The sequence below is a fragment of the Carex rostrata genome, chromosome 4 (assembly GCF_964058835.1).
Source record: "Carex rostrata chromosome 4, lpCarRost1.2, whole genome shotgun sequence".
In the NCBI taxonomy this organism is placed as follows: domain Eukaryota; kingdom Viridiplantae; phylum Streptophyta; class Magnoliopsida; order Poales; family Cyperaceae; genus Carex; species Carex rostrata.
Genome location: NC_135921.1, coordinates 5,457,754 through 5,474,873, shown reverse-complemented (window position 1 = coordinate 5,474,873; position 17,120 = coordinate 5,457,754). Strand labels below are relative to the sequence as shown.

At 34.7% G+C, this 17,120-nt stretch overlaps 2 protein-coding genes across 3 annotated transcripts; one reads left to right on the top strand and one right to left on the bottom strand.

Moving 5' to 3' along the window:
- Positions 1-1,321: 1,321 nt before the first annotated feature.
- On the top strand, positions 1,322-10,301 carry LOC144552835 (B3 domain-containing protein Os07g0563300-like). Of its 2 annotated transcripts, none has more exons than XM_078300835.1 (13): positions 1,322-1,626; positions 2,188-2,269; positions 2,501-2,599; positions 3,585-4,357; positions 4,567-4,666; positions 4,764-4,938; positions 5,771-5,850; positions 6,125-6,520; positions 7,078-7,127; positions 7,209-7,322; positions 7,421-7,488; positions 8,773-9,258; positions 9,753-10,301. In XM_078300835.1, exons 1-13 carry the CDS (start codon positions 1,478-1,480, stop codon positions 9,926-9,928), a joined length of 2,748 nt encoding a protein of 915 aa, XP_078156961.1. In that variant the 5' UTR covers positions 1,322-1,477; the 3' UTR covers positions 9,929-10,301. The 2 variants fall into 2 exon arrangements, with proteins under 2 accessions (XP_078156961.1, XP_078156962.1); XM_078300836.1 differs by having other exon boundaries at positions 8,773-9,274.
- Positions 10,302-12,757: 2,456 nt separating this feature from the next.
- On the bottom strand, positions 12,758-15,079 carry LOC144552836 (glycosyltransferase BC10-like). Its single transcript, XM_078300837.1, has 2 exons — positions 14,596-15,079; positions 12,758-13,619 (listed from the first exon to the last, which is right to left on the bottom strand). The coding sequence occupies exons 1-2, from the start codon at positions 15,055-15,057 to the stop codon at positions 12,942-12,944; spliced, it is 1,140 nt and encodes a 379-aa protein (XP_078156963.1). The 5' UTR covers positions 15,058-15,079; the 3' UTR covers positions 12,758-12,941.
- Between the last annotated feature and the right edge of the window lie 2,041 nt (positions 15,080-17,120).

Here is a 17,120-nt window from a genome sequence, read left to right as displayed (position 1 = left end):
AGTAGAATAGAGCAGAGCTTTGATTTCCATTGACCGGTGATCCTACCGTAAGAAGACCATCTGTTTTATAATCTTTGGATTCCAGGTATTTATACCAAGAGGAGTCGTTGTTTGGGAGGAAGCGCCTAATGGAGGCGCGATTTGTGTACATCTAGCAATTCATATCCATTTCAGCCCCAAGTACTATATGTGCCTCGGTGGAGATACCAAATAGATGTGGTTTACAAGACATTATATAGACTAATGTACGTTCTTAATAAGTAAAAATTTCTCATTCTGAATAGAAAAAGTATTTTATATGATATATCAGATTAACATTAGTATTGTCATTGAATATTCATTCAAATATTAAAATACAGATATAATTCAAGATTATAATTTAATAATGAATAATATTCATTCAATTCTGTAGGATAATATGTTACATGTATATGAATAGAAATTATATATTTTATATGATGAATATACGGTAATACGACTTTACTAAAATTATAGGATACCTACACTTTATATATGTGCATATATTAAAATAATTTATTTCTAAATATTGTTAAAAATAAATATAGGATTTTAGGTTTTAAAAACATTGAACTAAAAATATACGAATTAGTTTGTATTTTAAGTAAGACTTAAACTTTCTAATTAAGAAAAGAGTGGAAAAAGAGTCGTAAAAATAAAATTTTGATACTTGTCATTATTAGTCACATAAAGTATGTCGTCGTTGTAGTGTTCCAGATCCAAAAATATACAAGGAGAGGAAATGACTCATTGTCACCGTGCACAAACTCGGAGGAACCATATATATGTATTTAGTGTAGTTAATGCATCATGGCTAAGTTCATATTTTGTTGTATCTAAACTCTAAAGCCATAATTTAATGAATCTTCACTGTATCAGTTAAAAAGATATAGTTAAATATTTATTTCACTATGTAGAGAGTCAAACACGAATTCATATTTGACATGTATTCAATACTAACACAGCTACATTTTCAAAGTAACTATTTTCATATCACTATTTTAAATAATGTAACTATCCTTATTTTACATGTTTTAGGAATTCAAAAAATAATATTCTTTTGGATAATTTTCAAATAGGTAGATAATAATATATAACTACAATTAATATAGTAAAATAAAACAAAATAAGTAAACTATGCAAATTACAAATATATCAACCTTAATAATATAAGAAAACTTTGTATGAAGAAATACAAAGATAAAAAAAAAGGAACAAATAGCAAACGATGAACCGAGTCCACGAAAAACCTACTCTTCAATGGGGGCCTTTAAAAAGCTCCTTTTTCGTCCCTCTTCTCTACATATTCCCCTTTTCTTTTTTCTCTCTTATTACTCTCGCGATTCCATCTCTTCCCAAACCCCCATTTCTCGTGCCTCCAAATAATCCCGACAAAGATTAGTGCTCTCTCGCTCGACAAGTCACACCTAGGGTTGAGGGTTGTCGCCGGAGCTCCGCCATGTCCTCCGTGGCCGCGGCGGCGCCTGCCCCTCCTCAACGGACATGCTTCAACACCTTCTGCAAGGAGCCTACCAAGTCCGACGGCCATCGCCGCCGCGGATGGAGGCTTCGCTCGGGCGAATTCGCCGACCTCTGTGATCGTTGCTTGTACGTGTTCCCCCCTCTCTCTCGCTTGCTCGCTCTCTCTCGCTTGCTCGCTCTCTCTCGAGCATGTGAGTACACTTGGTTTTGATAAATTTGAAATATGTAGGATACCGTGTGTATAACTGAGGCTAGTTAGTGTTGTTGTCTAGCTCGAGAACTCTGATTTTTTTCGATCTCTTTTGTTTTGGGTGGGTCCCAGTTAGTTGTACGCAGTGTAGACAAAAAGTTCTTGTACAGGTGTTACTTTGTTGTTTGAAATCGTAATGTCAAAAGTGTGTAACCACTAATTAAAATTGGATTAGATGTACATTGGTTAGTTCTGGGTTTTGCAGGTATTGCTGTGACTTTTTGCCAATCAATTAAAAACAGTTTAGTGAAATTGTGATTTTTAGCCATAAAATGTTAGGGGATTTTATATATTTTGAACAACCTGCGTGTAGGAAAAGTGTAAAGTATGATTTTCGTCTTCAGTTGCCACAAATATACTCTGTGGTGTTTCGTCTTGATCTTGTTTATTAGATAATTGCAAAATTGTTGTTTTATGTATGTATTAAATTATTGCAGGTGCATATATGAGCAAGGGAATTTCTGTGAAACATTTCACTTAGAGGTGGCTGGTTGGAGGAGTTGTGAGGCTTGTGGGAAGGTAATTTATTGCTTATGTATTTTTGCACCCATAATTTTTCAAAGGGATTAAATTTTGAAAGAAGAAAAGATAATAATTTCGTTTGCGGTGCACTTGAATTGCATACTTAGATGTAGTAACTTTATATATCACAGGGAGTGCATATATAACAAACATAATAATTTTTTGCGGTTTTATATAAAATAGTGTATACATAATAATATTACAAGTTTGTTGGCTTATCTTTCACAGAGAGTGCATTGTGGGTGCATAGTGTCACTACCTTCTTATGTGCTTCTGGATGCTGGTGGGGTTGATTGCATGGCCTGTGCTCGGAAAATTTTTGGAATGGTAAGGGGCCAAAATGAAAATTTCTGTATCTTTTTGTCTAACTTTTTCTTTAGTTCTCTCCATTTAAAATTTAGGCAAAGATCAGTTGACCTTATTTTAAACCGAAGCACCAAATTATCCAAGTAGAATAGAAATACTAGTGCACTGCCTACTAGTGTTTGCTATCATAGCAGACTTAATTGCACTGTCAAATAAATTTTTTATTAGAGACCTCCCTTCTCAGGGAAATTAGCAAAAAACCTTATTACTATTAAAGAAAACCCCTCTCCACTATTTATGTAAATTTTTTTAGATTTGTTAACTTGTTCAAACACAAGTACCTAAATTGGAGACCAACTCTGATCCTCAGTAAGTTATATTTTCCTTAATTAGTAGTGATTTTTATTCTGCAAATAGAGAGGGAATTTTTTGCATCTAATAAAGGGGGCTTCCTGTAAGAAATAGTCTATGAGAACTGGTCGCCATACCTTAGTAAAGAGAGGCCTTTTTGCATCTGGGTTTATTGGCAATAGATGGATTTTTTTTTTCTTTTGAAAAAAAATATAAAATAGAGAAGTTTTTTGATGTCACATTCATTAATATGCCCATTGGAGGTTTTAACATAACCTTTTATTTTCTAATCCAAGCATTTTAATACTTAGAGATTAGAGACAGGAATTCATGACCCCTGAGATATCTCAAACTTTGAGTTGATCTGAAAAGTCTGGACTGTTCAAATCCTTTCTGCATGAATCTCAAAGCACAATAATACTGCCCCCCTGCATTGTGAATAGGCACCGGAAAAAAATTGGTCCACTATGGATGAACTGAAAATTTGAGATATCTCAGAGGATACGGATTCAAGAGACAGACCACTGACAAAAGATCACATCCATTAAAGCATTTTGATTGTCTCTTTTGTTCTTCTGGAGAAGGTTTCTTTATTTTTTTCCCTTTCAAAGTGTTATTTTCATCTTAACCTATCTTTTTTTTATGCACCACACAGGCACCAAGCCCGGTTTGGGTACCGTCACCATCTATGCACCATCCTAGAATGCCAACAATGCGGCCACCTGCGGGGACTCCATTCCCGGGTCACTGGCGTCAGGCTTCTAACCTATGGAACACCAACTCAGTGCAGTCTGATTTGCAACAGCGCCTTGCCTTTGAGTTCGACCGCCCCAGTTGCAGTGAGAAATTCCTCCAGCAAGTGCGTGCCTCTGCTGCCTTGCAACAGCACCAGCAGCAGCAACAACATGTCGCAGACAAGAAGTTTGATGAAATGCCTGAGAGAAGTGTGGTCCCGGCTATGCCTCTTAATGCTATAAGCCCTATCACGCGTGAGAGGTTTGGTGCTAATGGGTCTGGTGCACCTGGTTTGGACCCAGCTTACCCATACAGCATTTACCACCGTGCTGAAGGGGGTAATTCAAACCCTAGCACAAATGGGTTGCCACACGGACATCATATTTCCGATCCTAATGTTGAATCACATGTGAACTCTGGGGTTTACAGGGACGAATCAGGTTCAGGCTTGCCTGTGTTGAGTCCCACGTTCCAACAAAAGGAACAGATCAGGGTTGGGCATGGTCAGATGGCGGGCCCGTCTTCTTCAGGCTCACCTATGAAGCCACAGTTTTTCTCTCCTACAGATGGGGGTGGTGTTGGCGACATGAGAAATGGTACTAGGCCCCGTTTGGACATAAGGGCACGCTCCCAGGTGTTGCCGCGCTATTGGCCGAGGAGTACTGGTCAGGAGTTGCAACAAATCAACGGGGAGTATCCTTTATTATATGAGTTAGGATGACCTTTTTGGATTCGTGGTTTTAAACACTTATTCAAGTTGTATTTCAAATTGAACGGTTTATTTAAATGTTTTCTGGGGCCAGCACGTGATCATTTGATTTTTGAGATTGTATTGTGTTTAGTGGGTCTTTAACTCTTTATCCCTTGTTTTATACGTCGAAGTAATTCCTTAGCTTTCTAAGAGGCTCAAATTCGGTTATAACTCCTCTTTTTGAGAAGATGCTTAGTGCAAGTGACGCAGGTCGGATTGGGCGTCTTGTGCTTCCCAAGAAATGTGCCGAGGTTTGTTTTTTATTAGTATAAATTGTAGGTTTCTTGAAATAATTTGTACAACCTAAAAAGGTACAGTCTTATTGATTACATGAAACTATTATCTCAGGCATATTTTCCAACAATCTCACAGCCGGAGGGACTTCCGTTGACAGTGCAGGATGCAAGTGGCAAGGAATGGCAATTCCAGTTCAGATTCTGGCCAAATAATAACAGTCGCATGTATGTTCTAGAAGGTGTTACCCCTTGTATTCAGGCCATGCAACTTCAAGCTGGCGACACTGGTAAACACCATTCCTGCAATGCTGAATAATGTTCAGTGTAAATGATTATGGGTGGCACCTAAAAGGCTACACTTTGCTTGTTTGCAAATGATACTTTTTTTTGGGGTTAATGACACCTGGTAAAGAAAATATGTTAAGCAAAACATGACCAAATTTATTCCTGTGTTTCATAGTAGTCCAGTCAAACTGCTTTATAATATATTTTGTGGTCTTTGCTTCAAAATGAAGGAGATATCAAAATTTGCTTTTGTCTTTCAAGATCAAGGTTGGTTCGTAAAACAAGAAAAGAATGAGACAAATCTGACTTTTTCCCCTGAAGGTGAATTTGATTTAATCAGCAATTTTCACCTAAATTGTTCCACTTGGTTTAATCCTGAACTACTTCACTTGGTTCAATCAGCCGTTGTTCTTTGGTAGGGCCCTTCTATCAATAACTCTAATAATCTAAGTAATGATGCTGTTGCTAAACTTCCATGGAGAAAGAGATTATATGATATCAAGTTCCAATAAAACCATTATGTGCTATTAATATGCACAATGTAACAATTAATATAAATTAGCTGGCTTATTGACAAGGTATAATATAGTTCAGGTGTTCTGGGGCTTATTGAACATAAAAAACAAGTTGAAGGGTCTTATCAAGTGAAATAGTTGAGGGGTCAACAATCAGACTTTCTTGTTAAAAAAAAGGGCCTTTGGGTAAATTTTTCAGTATTCATTCAATATGAATTTTCCACCACGCTCATCTAACTGTTGGGTGATAGTTGCACTTGAGATATTATTAGCAAATAAAATAATTTTTTTTTGTTAAATAAATGCTTTATGTATACAGTTACCTTTAGCCGAATTGACCCAGAAGGAAAACTTGTCATGGGGTTTCGAAAGGCCTCTGCTCCAGGTTCTGGTGAATCGGTACATTACTGTATACCATATACATCTAAATTTCAACCTTTTAGTAGTTCTTGTTCTTGTTTGTAAATAATTGATTATTCATTTATTTCTTGTAATTACTTATAAATAGGATTATTGAAGAAAAATGCAGTAAATTTTGCTTGATTTACCAGTGTATTATTAACTTATTCTGTACATTTCAGAAATAAACTTCATTGAAAATAAGATTCTCCATCATGCTATGTGTTCTCTTTTAATTTTACCTTTATTAACTTCCTACTTTTCATACATGCAGGAAACTCAACATCTCAAGTCTAGCAATGGATTTTTAACCTGTCCACCCCCCGAGAATAACCCTAAAATAAGTACATCCTCTGAGCCAAAAGAAGCTAATGCAAACCAGCCAGAGTGGTCAAACAACCCAGAGAATAAAGGAAGTGGTCTTGCTTACGTGCCTCAGGAGGGAGGTTTTGTGAGCCTCATGTCAAAGCCTCCTCCGCCATCACAAGCGGGGCCCGTAAAAAGGAAAGGCAGTTCTCTTGGTGCGAAAATAAAGAGACTGAAAATAGAAACCGAGGAGTCTATGGAATTGAAGTTGAACTGGGAAGAGGCGCAGTCACTGCTTAGGGCACCTTCAAATTCAGTTTCGACTGTCACAGTTATTGATGGAAATGAATTTGAAGAATTCCAGGTTAAATTTCAATATAATTTAGAGCTTAGTTTCCTTGTGGTCCCTTATATTTGATCATTACGCTGTGCTTTACCCCCCAGCATACTAATTTGTGAACACAGTGTAAGTTGTAGACTACATGGTTCTTTTTGCAAATTTCATTATTTCCATATTGCAAACATATCTCAAAATAACCAAAATAGGCTGAACATATATCCAGTTTTATATGAACTTGTTGTATGTACTATGCTTATAGGAACAAATATAGTTGCCATAAATTAAGTAAGAAATTATGTGTTATTATATATTTGTTGTACATTCAGTACATTTTGTTTGATTCAAGCTTAATTTGCACCTAGTGAAAAACAATATTACAAGAGTTGAGGACAAAATGGTCATTATATATAAGTTTCTAAAAGATCATAAGGAAGCTAATGGTTGGTGCCAGTTGCAATATGAGAGATGTTACTACATTTGCAATGCATTGTTGGTCTTGTTTGCAAAATTTCAGATGCAAGAATAGGATAACTTAATTTTATTGAGAGGAGAAAATAATGCTGATGTTAAATATATAACAGGAACCTCCTGTGGTTGGAAGGAGGACGTACTTTGTGACTAGTCAAATGGGGTAAGGTTCAACTTTCACTGTTTTGTAATTTTTTTTTTCTCTTACTCCATGCAATTAAAGAAAATGGCAATGGTTTAACAGAGAGAGACACCAGTGGGTGCAGTGCGAAGAGTGTAACAAGTGGCGCAAGGTGCCTGTTGACGCTCTCTTAAATGCTAAATGGAGCTGTTCTCAGAACACCTGGGATGTTGACAGGTAATACTCTTGTCCTTTCATTTCCAGAAAAAATAAATCATGACTATTATTATTTTAACCTTTTTTGTTTCTTTTTTCTTTTGCTGTATTGTAAACAGATCATCTTGTTCATCTCCTGCAGAGCTTACTGTAGAGCAGCTTGCCGAATTGATTCCTTACAGAACTGGTAGAGTATTTATGTCATTTGGTACTTGAAATAGTGATGCTTTTAAGTTGCCGGCCTATTCTTCAAATACTTAAATATGATCACATAGGTCGGGTTTTTGCTGTATAGCGATTAGTAGCAAGTATTTTTTGCTGCAAAAACTGTTTAAATATGTCAATTCACAATGCAAACAACTAAGCCAACTTGTTATCACATGGAGAGAAGTCCCTATTTTTGTTTTTTTTTTGTTTTACAAAAGGAGGTTCAGGTTGATGCTATGATACCAAAAATATTTCACATTATCAAACCCTGTAATGCCATGTTACAATTTTAAAATTGCCTCTATTCGTGACTCCTTAGACAAATATGAAGGTGGACCTCTTCTCTTCTTACGGATTCCTCTTACAATAAACTTCCCATTCTTCTTTCCGTGCGTACCAGTGAATGTTAGAGCAGCAATTGCTTGATTATTCTTTTAGTTTGATTTGAATTTTGGATTGGAGGATGTTTAGATTAGATAGGTACTCTGGGTAGTATCCCCACCCCATCTCTCAAAATAAATTAAGGTAACGGGTGTCATGAGTTTGGGGCAGGAGAAAAAGGATTGATGCTATGAGGGCAAAAGAAAAAAAGGTTTGTGGCAATATAGTGAGGGTTCTTCTGTATTTTCACTCTTGACCTTAAATAATAATTAATTTTTCTTTTTTCTGATTTTAGGTTCAATTATGCTAAGTTTTCTTTTATTTGTTCCAACATGTAAAAATTGCTCTCTTTTTACATAGTGATGTGTCACAATATCATTGGCTTGGATCTATTCCATGAACATGATAAAATAGTTCTTGAAGTCATCTAAACATTCCTACATTGGAACATATCAAGGTTTTCTTATAAAAATAAATACAAAAATAGTGTTCTATTTTTATCAATCACAATCTCCACATTCATATTGATATTGTTCCTATTTCATTGTGTTTTGTTTACTTCACTATCCAATGGAAGTCTCATACCAGCAAAAACATATCTGGCAAATATCTTCAGTCCACCAGGGTGCTTTCAATTATTTTTCCTTAACAGGTACCAGAGTCTAGGATTTGTTTAGTGTTGGAAATGGCCGAAATATATGAAACCTTGTCATCATACCGGACCAGATTAGGTCTTGTTTGCTGTTTGCACATGTGTTTGACGAACTAACTGGTACTGTATTTGAGACCTTTTGGACTCATACAGGTGTATTTTGGTTATGCCCACTTGGTGCTTGATAAAATTCTGCTTTGGCCGATTTAAAGCTTTGTATTTTTGAGACAGGTGGCGGAACAAAGAGATCAAAAGTGAAGCATGAAACATCAGAAGCAGCAATTCATGGATCTGATGGTTTAGACACTCTGGCAAACCTGGCCATCCTGGGTGAATCAGAATCCATCTCAGGATCTTCTGTGGCAGGTGCCGATCTGCCGACTACTACACGGCACCCGCGTCACCGACCAGGATGCTCCTGCATTGTGTGCATCCAGCCACCTAGTGGGAAGGGGCCCAAGCACAAACAGTCGTGCACTTGTAATGTGTGTAATACTGTCAGGAGACGCTTTCGCACACTCATGATGCGTAGGGGGGGAAAAGGTCAGAGTGAGAGTTCGTCAGACCCTCCAACGTGCCCCACCAGCCCCACCCCACCCATGTCACCACAGCCTAGTGCTGGTGGTGCCTATGTTGGTGATGTGGGTCCCAAGGGTCAGAGTGGGATTGTTGTTGATGTGGGTCCCAGTCCCAGTCCTATTGGAAGTGCTGTTGCTGGTATGATATTGTTTTGGTGTGTTGCTTTCTTTTATTACTTCACCTTTTTCTTTTCTCCGAGTTATACACAAACATGTTGCATTGCAAATATGACCGACCATCTTTTACCCCATTCATATGTAATGATTCTCTACTATTAAGACTACGCAATGGGTATCACATCTTTATCAAATATTCACAATTTTGCTCTTTTGTTTTTGGTCGGAGCTAGCCAATTGAACTTCAAATAAAAAAAAATTAATTTGGTTAGATCTCCAGCTTTTATGAACATATGGGACATCTTTAATTCTTTTACATCTAACTTGGGACTCTTTTGTATGACAAACTTGTTATCTTTAGAAAAAATGTTAGGGGTTCAAATACATGACAGCTTTACAATGGTACCCCAAGGATGTCTTAGTTGTTTTACTTGTCAGTTTGGTACACCTTGGTGCAATTTTAATAGTAAACAAGTTGAAATTGTGAATAGAATTAACGAATTGTAAATACTGCAGATGATGAGGGGTCAGAGAGGAGAAAAGGCAAGGTACCGGCAACATCGTCTTCTCCTTTAAAGGCCCAGATTGACTTGAACATACAACCTGAGAAAGAAGAGGAGACTTCGCCCAAGTCTGTTACTGCGGCGGTGGGCCCACCTGTCAAGCTCACAGATGATGCCCCTTCAACATAGGTTGCCTTCCGCAATGTTTTTGAATTAGACATGTCCGTTGGCCTCGTCTTAAATATAAAGTCTCTTTAGTATTTTGGCGGAGGCTTGTTCTAACTCTGTACGTGGAAGGCTGTTAGAGTGTAGGATATAGAGCATACCTGCTATGATACTGTTGATGCTTTTGTAAGAGCACATGTGAAGTGATGATTTAGTGCTGCTCGTTATCTGATGCTCTATGAAGATATAGCTTATACTTGGTGGATAAAAGAATTTAAAAAAAAATTGCTAAGGGTGTTTAATTGGTAGTTTAATGTCAGGGTCATGAGTCAATTTCATTTTGAAGTGATGTGTCATGCATCGCACATGCAGCTCATTTTTTACAAAATTTGCAAAACTACATTGTCATAACTATGGAATTATATTAAATTTTGGACAACAATACAGGGTATGAAACTTTCAGTACTGTATAAAATCGAATACCGTAAACTTTCACTGGTATTGTAATACCCTAAAATCAAAATCTCCTGGATATTCCTGAAAATGCATCAATCACCAAACTCTGATGAGTTTGTACTAATGAGAATCCTTTTAGGTATGTTTCTCAAATAATATCATGACCGGATTTGAGAATATAAATAATCAAATCATATGAACTGTAAACTCCCCTAATTGAACATTTTGAATTTTATAATGGCACAAAAAGACAAATTGAACATTTTGGATTTATAGTGGCACAAAAAAACAAATTGAAAGAACTACTAAAAAAACAAATTGAAAGCACTACTAGAGAGTCGAGTCAAGTTACCAAAAGTTTTTTTTTTGTTTTTTTTTGAAAAAAATCTAGCAAGCTGCTAGGAGGTTATATACAAATTAAAGAAAATTTACATCCATACATCTGAACAATTGTATTACTATTTCAATTCTATTTTCTATTTTCTGATACATTTCAAACACAAATTTGATTCTTAATTGATTTTCTCAGCAATAATTTATGGCATAATGCGAACGTTTATGAATGTAAGTGCATTACGCAGCTTCTATATGTATCATGCTGCAAAAAAAAAACCACGTAGTCAATATGTCTTATCTTGTCTTGTAATATTATTGTTTCTACGGAGGCTGAATAAAAAGTTGACCTGGATTTGCATTAATTATCTTCTCATTAGGGATCAGTCTAAGAATGTTCAAGACCTGATGGCAGAAGTACAAGATCATTAAAATTTACTTCACTGATATAAGAAGAGTTTAATGTTTTATGTTATGTATTTTTTTTTCCTTTCATTTTAATCTCTTTTATTTTCACTTTTTAAAGTTCAACTAAGTTGAATCATTTTTAAACTTTCCGTAACAAGTTTTATATTGAAGCCTGATTCATGGTATCAATAAAACAAATGAGGACTAGATTCTTATTTTTTCTTAAAAAAATTATAATTAGTAAAGATAGTATAATTAGTAAAGCTAGTAAGATTAACAGATTGATAAACTTACTTCTAATTTGTTTTTTGTGAGAATTTCTATAAATCATTTAGTTTGATTTTCTCCTGAAAAATATAATGAACAATATTTGACTAGCATATCATAACTATTAATTAGTTGAGAATAATATAATTAGCCATCGAGATTATCTTACCAACACATCATATTATTGATTTTCTTACGATATGTTTCCAATTTTTATATTCAGGTCCTGTATTTCCTTTTCTTTTGTACAAGGCTCGTGGCAAGGTGGTTCTTCGTTTTTTTTATTGATATTTTTTGTTTATATTTAAGAGGACTATTAAAAATGCATAACGCGTGTATGAGAACTTCAATCAAGCACGATAGGCTGCCAATATGCATGGAGGAAATAAACAAATTTCATGACTTGTATATATTAGAAAAGATTAAGGAGTAACTTGCAAAATTAAGACTTGTTTATATGGAGGGCTGTTATTTCGTTCAGACTATGGATTGAAGGCATACATTTTGCTACTCTTTAATTATATTTCTACGAATTTGTTGGAGCAAGAGCTACAAATTGATCTGAGTTATTCAATTAAAAATCGGACGGTCAAATCAGGCAAACATGAAGCGTGTATATAGTTAAAAGATTAATTTGGATGATTGATTTGAATCGACGGTCTGAATTTGTCTTAGACCAATACTGAAGATAAATATATATGTGTACTCAAAACAAATGTGGTGAATGAAAAATATGTTATGGATGAAATATTTTGTACATACACGCATGCGGTATGACACTTTGGTGCTAGTCATGTTTTATTTCAGGACAGAGCAAAATTGTCGAATGGAAATTGTTGAATTTTCCTTTGAATTTTGTTAAAAAAGCTACTAATACCACATACATATGAAAGTTGTTTTTCATACTAACATTAATATCTTCTCCTTTATGCAAACTACTGCTGGGACATGACATGCACATTTACTTGTGCAAATCCTTCATTTGATAAGCTCATAGCAGAAGCTTTTGTACCATATTTTTTGTTTCTTTGGGATGGTTGCTAATTAAGTATGTTATAGTGGCAAGAAGGTGCCTTTAAAAATTTCCAATCACTCGCCTGAAATGCTTGGAATTCTCAGTGTCAATTAAATAGTAGCAAATTCAGTTTATGGAAACCATTATTTATTAAGCCATTGGAGTGTGATATTATTATCAGGTCCAGACTGCATTATTTTAAGTCATTTGAGTGATAAATTATAATTCAAATCATCTCTAATTTTGTTATCTTCTTTAGTAAATTAGATTGCATACTTGTCAATATTCAATTCTCGAGAATAGCATCTAGGAAATGTTGGAATGTACTAGGACCCTTTAATACTAATAAAAAACAAGATTGAATACTTGCCAAAATACACACATTACAATCACAGATTCACAATGAATGAACTAACAACTATGTTTCTCTAAACGCTGGCATAGAAACATCATAAAAGACTCAGAACTTGGAATTAAAAAAATGGAAATCTCGTTTCACATTAAGAGCACATCTATGTCAAACTTCTACTTGTTTCTTTTTATCTAAATTAGTGCATCTCAATGATAAATCGAACCATTAGTTTGCCCGAAAATCTGTAAGTCTGGACCAAGTTTCATCAATAAATCCAACGAATCAGGCAAGAACTTCCTAGCAAACAATGAACAAACCCTAGTGCTTATCCCATTATAGGTACAATTTGCACTGTACCTGATCTTCTCAAAAAGATCTAATGTAACATCGTTCTTTCCGAAACTCGCTGGGTGTGGCTTTCTTGCTGTCCAATCGGTATAAGTCACGCTCCTGTTTGCATTATTCATCCAAGAAATTGCAATCATAAAAGTTGGTATATAGTGCTCGTCGGAAATACATGGGTACTTCCTACGGCTAATGCAAAACCTCTGAAAAAGTGGGAAGTACGTTTCATCCGAAACAATTTTGACAGCTAATGCTCGATTTATTTCAAACCATTGTGATGCTTTGTGCCACTGTTCAACTGTTATTTGCGGTGCCATTTCAGGGTTGTACCGGCCGAGACCAGTTGGGCTGGAGTCATAGAAGGTGCCTACATAGGACATGTTGGAATTTATAAGGTATGTGTAAATTGTGGTGAAGTTGTAGACAGGTATGCATGATTCAGATAGGAGAACAAAACGCTCGTTTGAGGAATCGAGTAATGCGTTTGCTATGAGGCGGCGCTCGGCCTCAATCATGTTTATATATCCCCACCTTGCTTGCTGCATGAATCGATTGTGTAATTGTACATTAGAAATTAGCACGCTGTATGCAAGTATGTTACTTATTTTTATCCTGGGAATCTGTCATTAGAAATTAGCATGTGTAATGGCACAGTATCTGCGACCGATACTGTCAGTATATCCTCGCAGATACTACTGTAGCTAATAGAAAAAACATCGGTATACCCTCACAAATAGTCACTTTTTACTAGTAAGCCCATATTATTTTTTGACAGTGAAGCCCATATTACTAGATGAGTTGAAATTCAATAAAAAAATAATTAACAAATATTTTACTGGTACAAACGCAAAATTCGGTAAAAATTCAAAATAATGTTATTATTACATGACTTGTAAACTTTGATAATGTAAAATTCGGTAACAATTTGAAAAATGTTATTATTTAAGAACTTGAAAAGTTTGATAATGTAAAGCAACATGATGGGTGAAAAAAAATAGAAACTTGGTGTAATGCATTCCTCGTTTTTTTTTTTTTTTTTCAAGTGTGCAAAACCTTTCTTTTTTACTTTTTCATTCTATAAACATGAGTAGAACTAGGGTGCTCAAAGTTTTGGTAAGCTTAACTCTAAAACTCATCAAATCGATTTCAAATGACGAATCCGAACCGTTGAAACCCGCCTACCTTACGTGTGATGCATCTACATGTGAAATTTTTAAACATTTGAATTAATTTAGTATAAAGTCAAGTGGTCAAAATTAGAAGGTTAATAAATTAATTTTAGTGCATTCATTTTTGAACGTTTTTTGACCGCTTGACTTTATACTAAATTAATTCGAATATTTAAAAATTTCACATGTAGATGCATCACACGTAAAGTAGGCGGGTTTCAACGGTTCGGATTCATCATTTGAAATCGATTTAATGAGTTTTAAAATTAAGCTCACCAAAACTTTGGTGACCTTAAGAGCACCCTAGTTCTACTCCTATAAACATTGCATGTATTATGTTACTTACCTGACTTGGAATTCTTCTCCCGAAAAACATTGAATTCTTCGCTATCAACCCATTATATGCAGGATCAGGATGCACATAAACTGAATACAGACCGTCGTGCCCTTTGAAAAACTCATCCCAGAAAGGAGCCATTGGGAGATCGCCTCTTGTCAGAAACAAGAAAGCAACCTTCGGTACACGGGTAGATGGCAAATGGCGAATCTTAGGTGCAAATGATGCTCTCCAAAGCAACTCCTCTTCTGACATGTTGTGCAAAACGCTAACTGGTTCTGGTAAAAGTGTTGGCGACGAGAAGTTAAAGGAAGTTTCAGAGAATCGGAAGAACTCCGGGAGAGATTGTAGGTAGGGGTTTGAAAACATGCCGAATGCAAAGGCGAAGATAAACAAGAGACACTTAGAGATAATGGAAAGAGGTTTTGGATGGTCTTTTGTGAAGAACCTAGTTATTTTTGGTTGTCTCATGTCTTGTTTAATTACAAATTAGAGCTTTAGGGGGGAAGTTTAACGTTGTGGCGTTTATATTATGAGTTGGGAGGTATTGCACTCAAACTTAACTTTATATTATATTATAATATTTTTTGCCTCGCTACCTATTATGAAATTTTTTTTTTTTGGAAAAAAGAATAAATAAAAAACAATATTTTACACAATCAACTTGCTTTGATTTTTACAAAAATCATAAGAACCGAAATACTATTTCGATCCGAATTTTTTTTTCGGGACCGAAATGTTATTTCGGTCCGAGATATTTTCATAAGTTTTACCATCAATTTTTTTATCAAAATTTGTGAAAATAACTTGAACCGAAATAGCATTTGGGTTTTTATGATTTTTGTAAAAACCAAAACAATCAAGTTGGTTTGATAAAATATTGTTTTTAATTTATGGTTTTTTTTTAAAAAAAAATCTCTGAATTGTCCACAAATCCTAAAGCATCTTTGTTCATTTTATTTTATTATAGTCTCATCTAAAGAGTTACTGATACATGCTCCAATGAATATATTACGTGATATAGTCAAATTGATTTCGTGCAATACTCAAAAAGTAAAACCTATTTGTAGTCAATGCATGGTACTTTTATTGACCACGATTGAAGCTATATGCAGGGACCTTTTCAAAAGTGTATTACAATGCTACGCCACTTCCTAAACCAGCTTAGATCCGGAATTTCATGGTCCATTTTTAATGCAATTGGCCTTTCTCAAGTAAGTCAATACAAGTAAAATATTAAAATCGATTTTTTGTTTATCACTACAGAAATTTAATAGTTTTTCTGGAAACCTTTATTTGTTGTGTAAAATATTTTGCTTTTACTGCTGTATAAAACATACAATGATTATATCAAGTTATTAATTACACATATGACACCCCATTTTAGGAGAAATTAACAACCTATCCTTTTTTTTTATAGCATAGGCAACAGCCATGGTGCCTCCAATTGTAATTCCCGCAACTAGAGATTTATTTAACCTTCCAAGTTTTCAATCAAAACCATTGTGTTCATTGTACAAAAGCAGAACAGTCATATATGCATTCAGGAGCAGACCTAGAATTTCTGTAGGGGGACAAAAATATTTTAAATCAGGTTTAAATAGCTTATCAGATTTAAACCCATTAATTAATTGGGTACTCAATAAAAAAAATGCTTTGACTTATATTTTTCAATGCTCTGACTTATAATTTATGATGCGTTAACTTATAATTATAATTACCAATCATAATTCAAGTTTTAACACTAAATTTAACCCGAATTACAAATCAAACATTCAGAGAGAGACAAAATAATTTTCAAGAAGAGACAAAGTCGATCAATATCCATAGATCATCACTAAAACTCGAAATTCAGAGAGAGCGGCTACTCCCCTATTCTACTCTGAGTCCGCCCCTGTATGTATGTATGTATGTATGATGTGACCTGTACAGATGTTTGATTGGTAGAAGTGTATATTCAACTTCTGAGAATAGAAAGAAGATATCACAATTCAACCTTGTATCTTGTCTTTTACATTAGAGGAAAATTTTATAGTTAAAAAGTAATACCCTTTATAGCTGAAGTCCATATTATCTAAGGAAAGATAATATCTGAGTTTAGATCCGGACTATATAAAATAAAATAAATCTTATTTTGAGTTTTTGAGAATTTTTTAAAAAATTCTTAAAAACTCAACATATATCTTATCGAATTAGAATTTCATTCATTTTGAAATAAAACAGAAATACTTATATATAATTTCAATAAAAAAATTATATTTAATTTTTTTATTATAGATAGAAGCTTCAATTTTATTCCAAATGAATAAAATACTATCTATGATAATAATTACATAAGATAGTTTGCACTTTCTCAGTAGATAATGATAAAATAAAATCAAGATAAATACCAATTCCTATTATTGATAAAAAAAAAAGAAAAAAACACAGGTTGAAAGAAAGACTTCTCATGATTCAAAATCCGAATAAAAAAATTCGAGTTTGGAAAATGAAATAACTTGTACCAATAAAATATCTGACGTAATACCAATCAG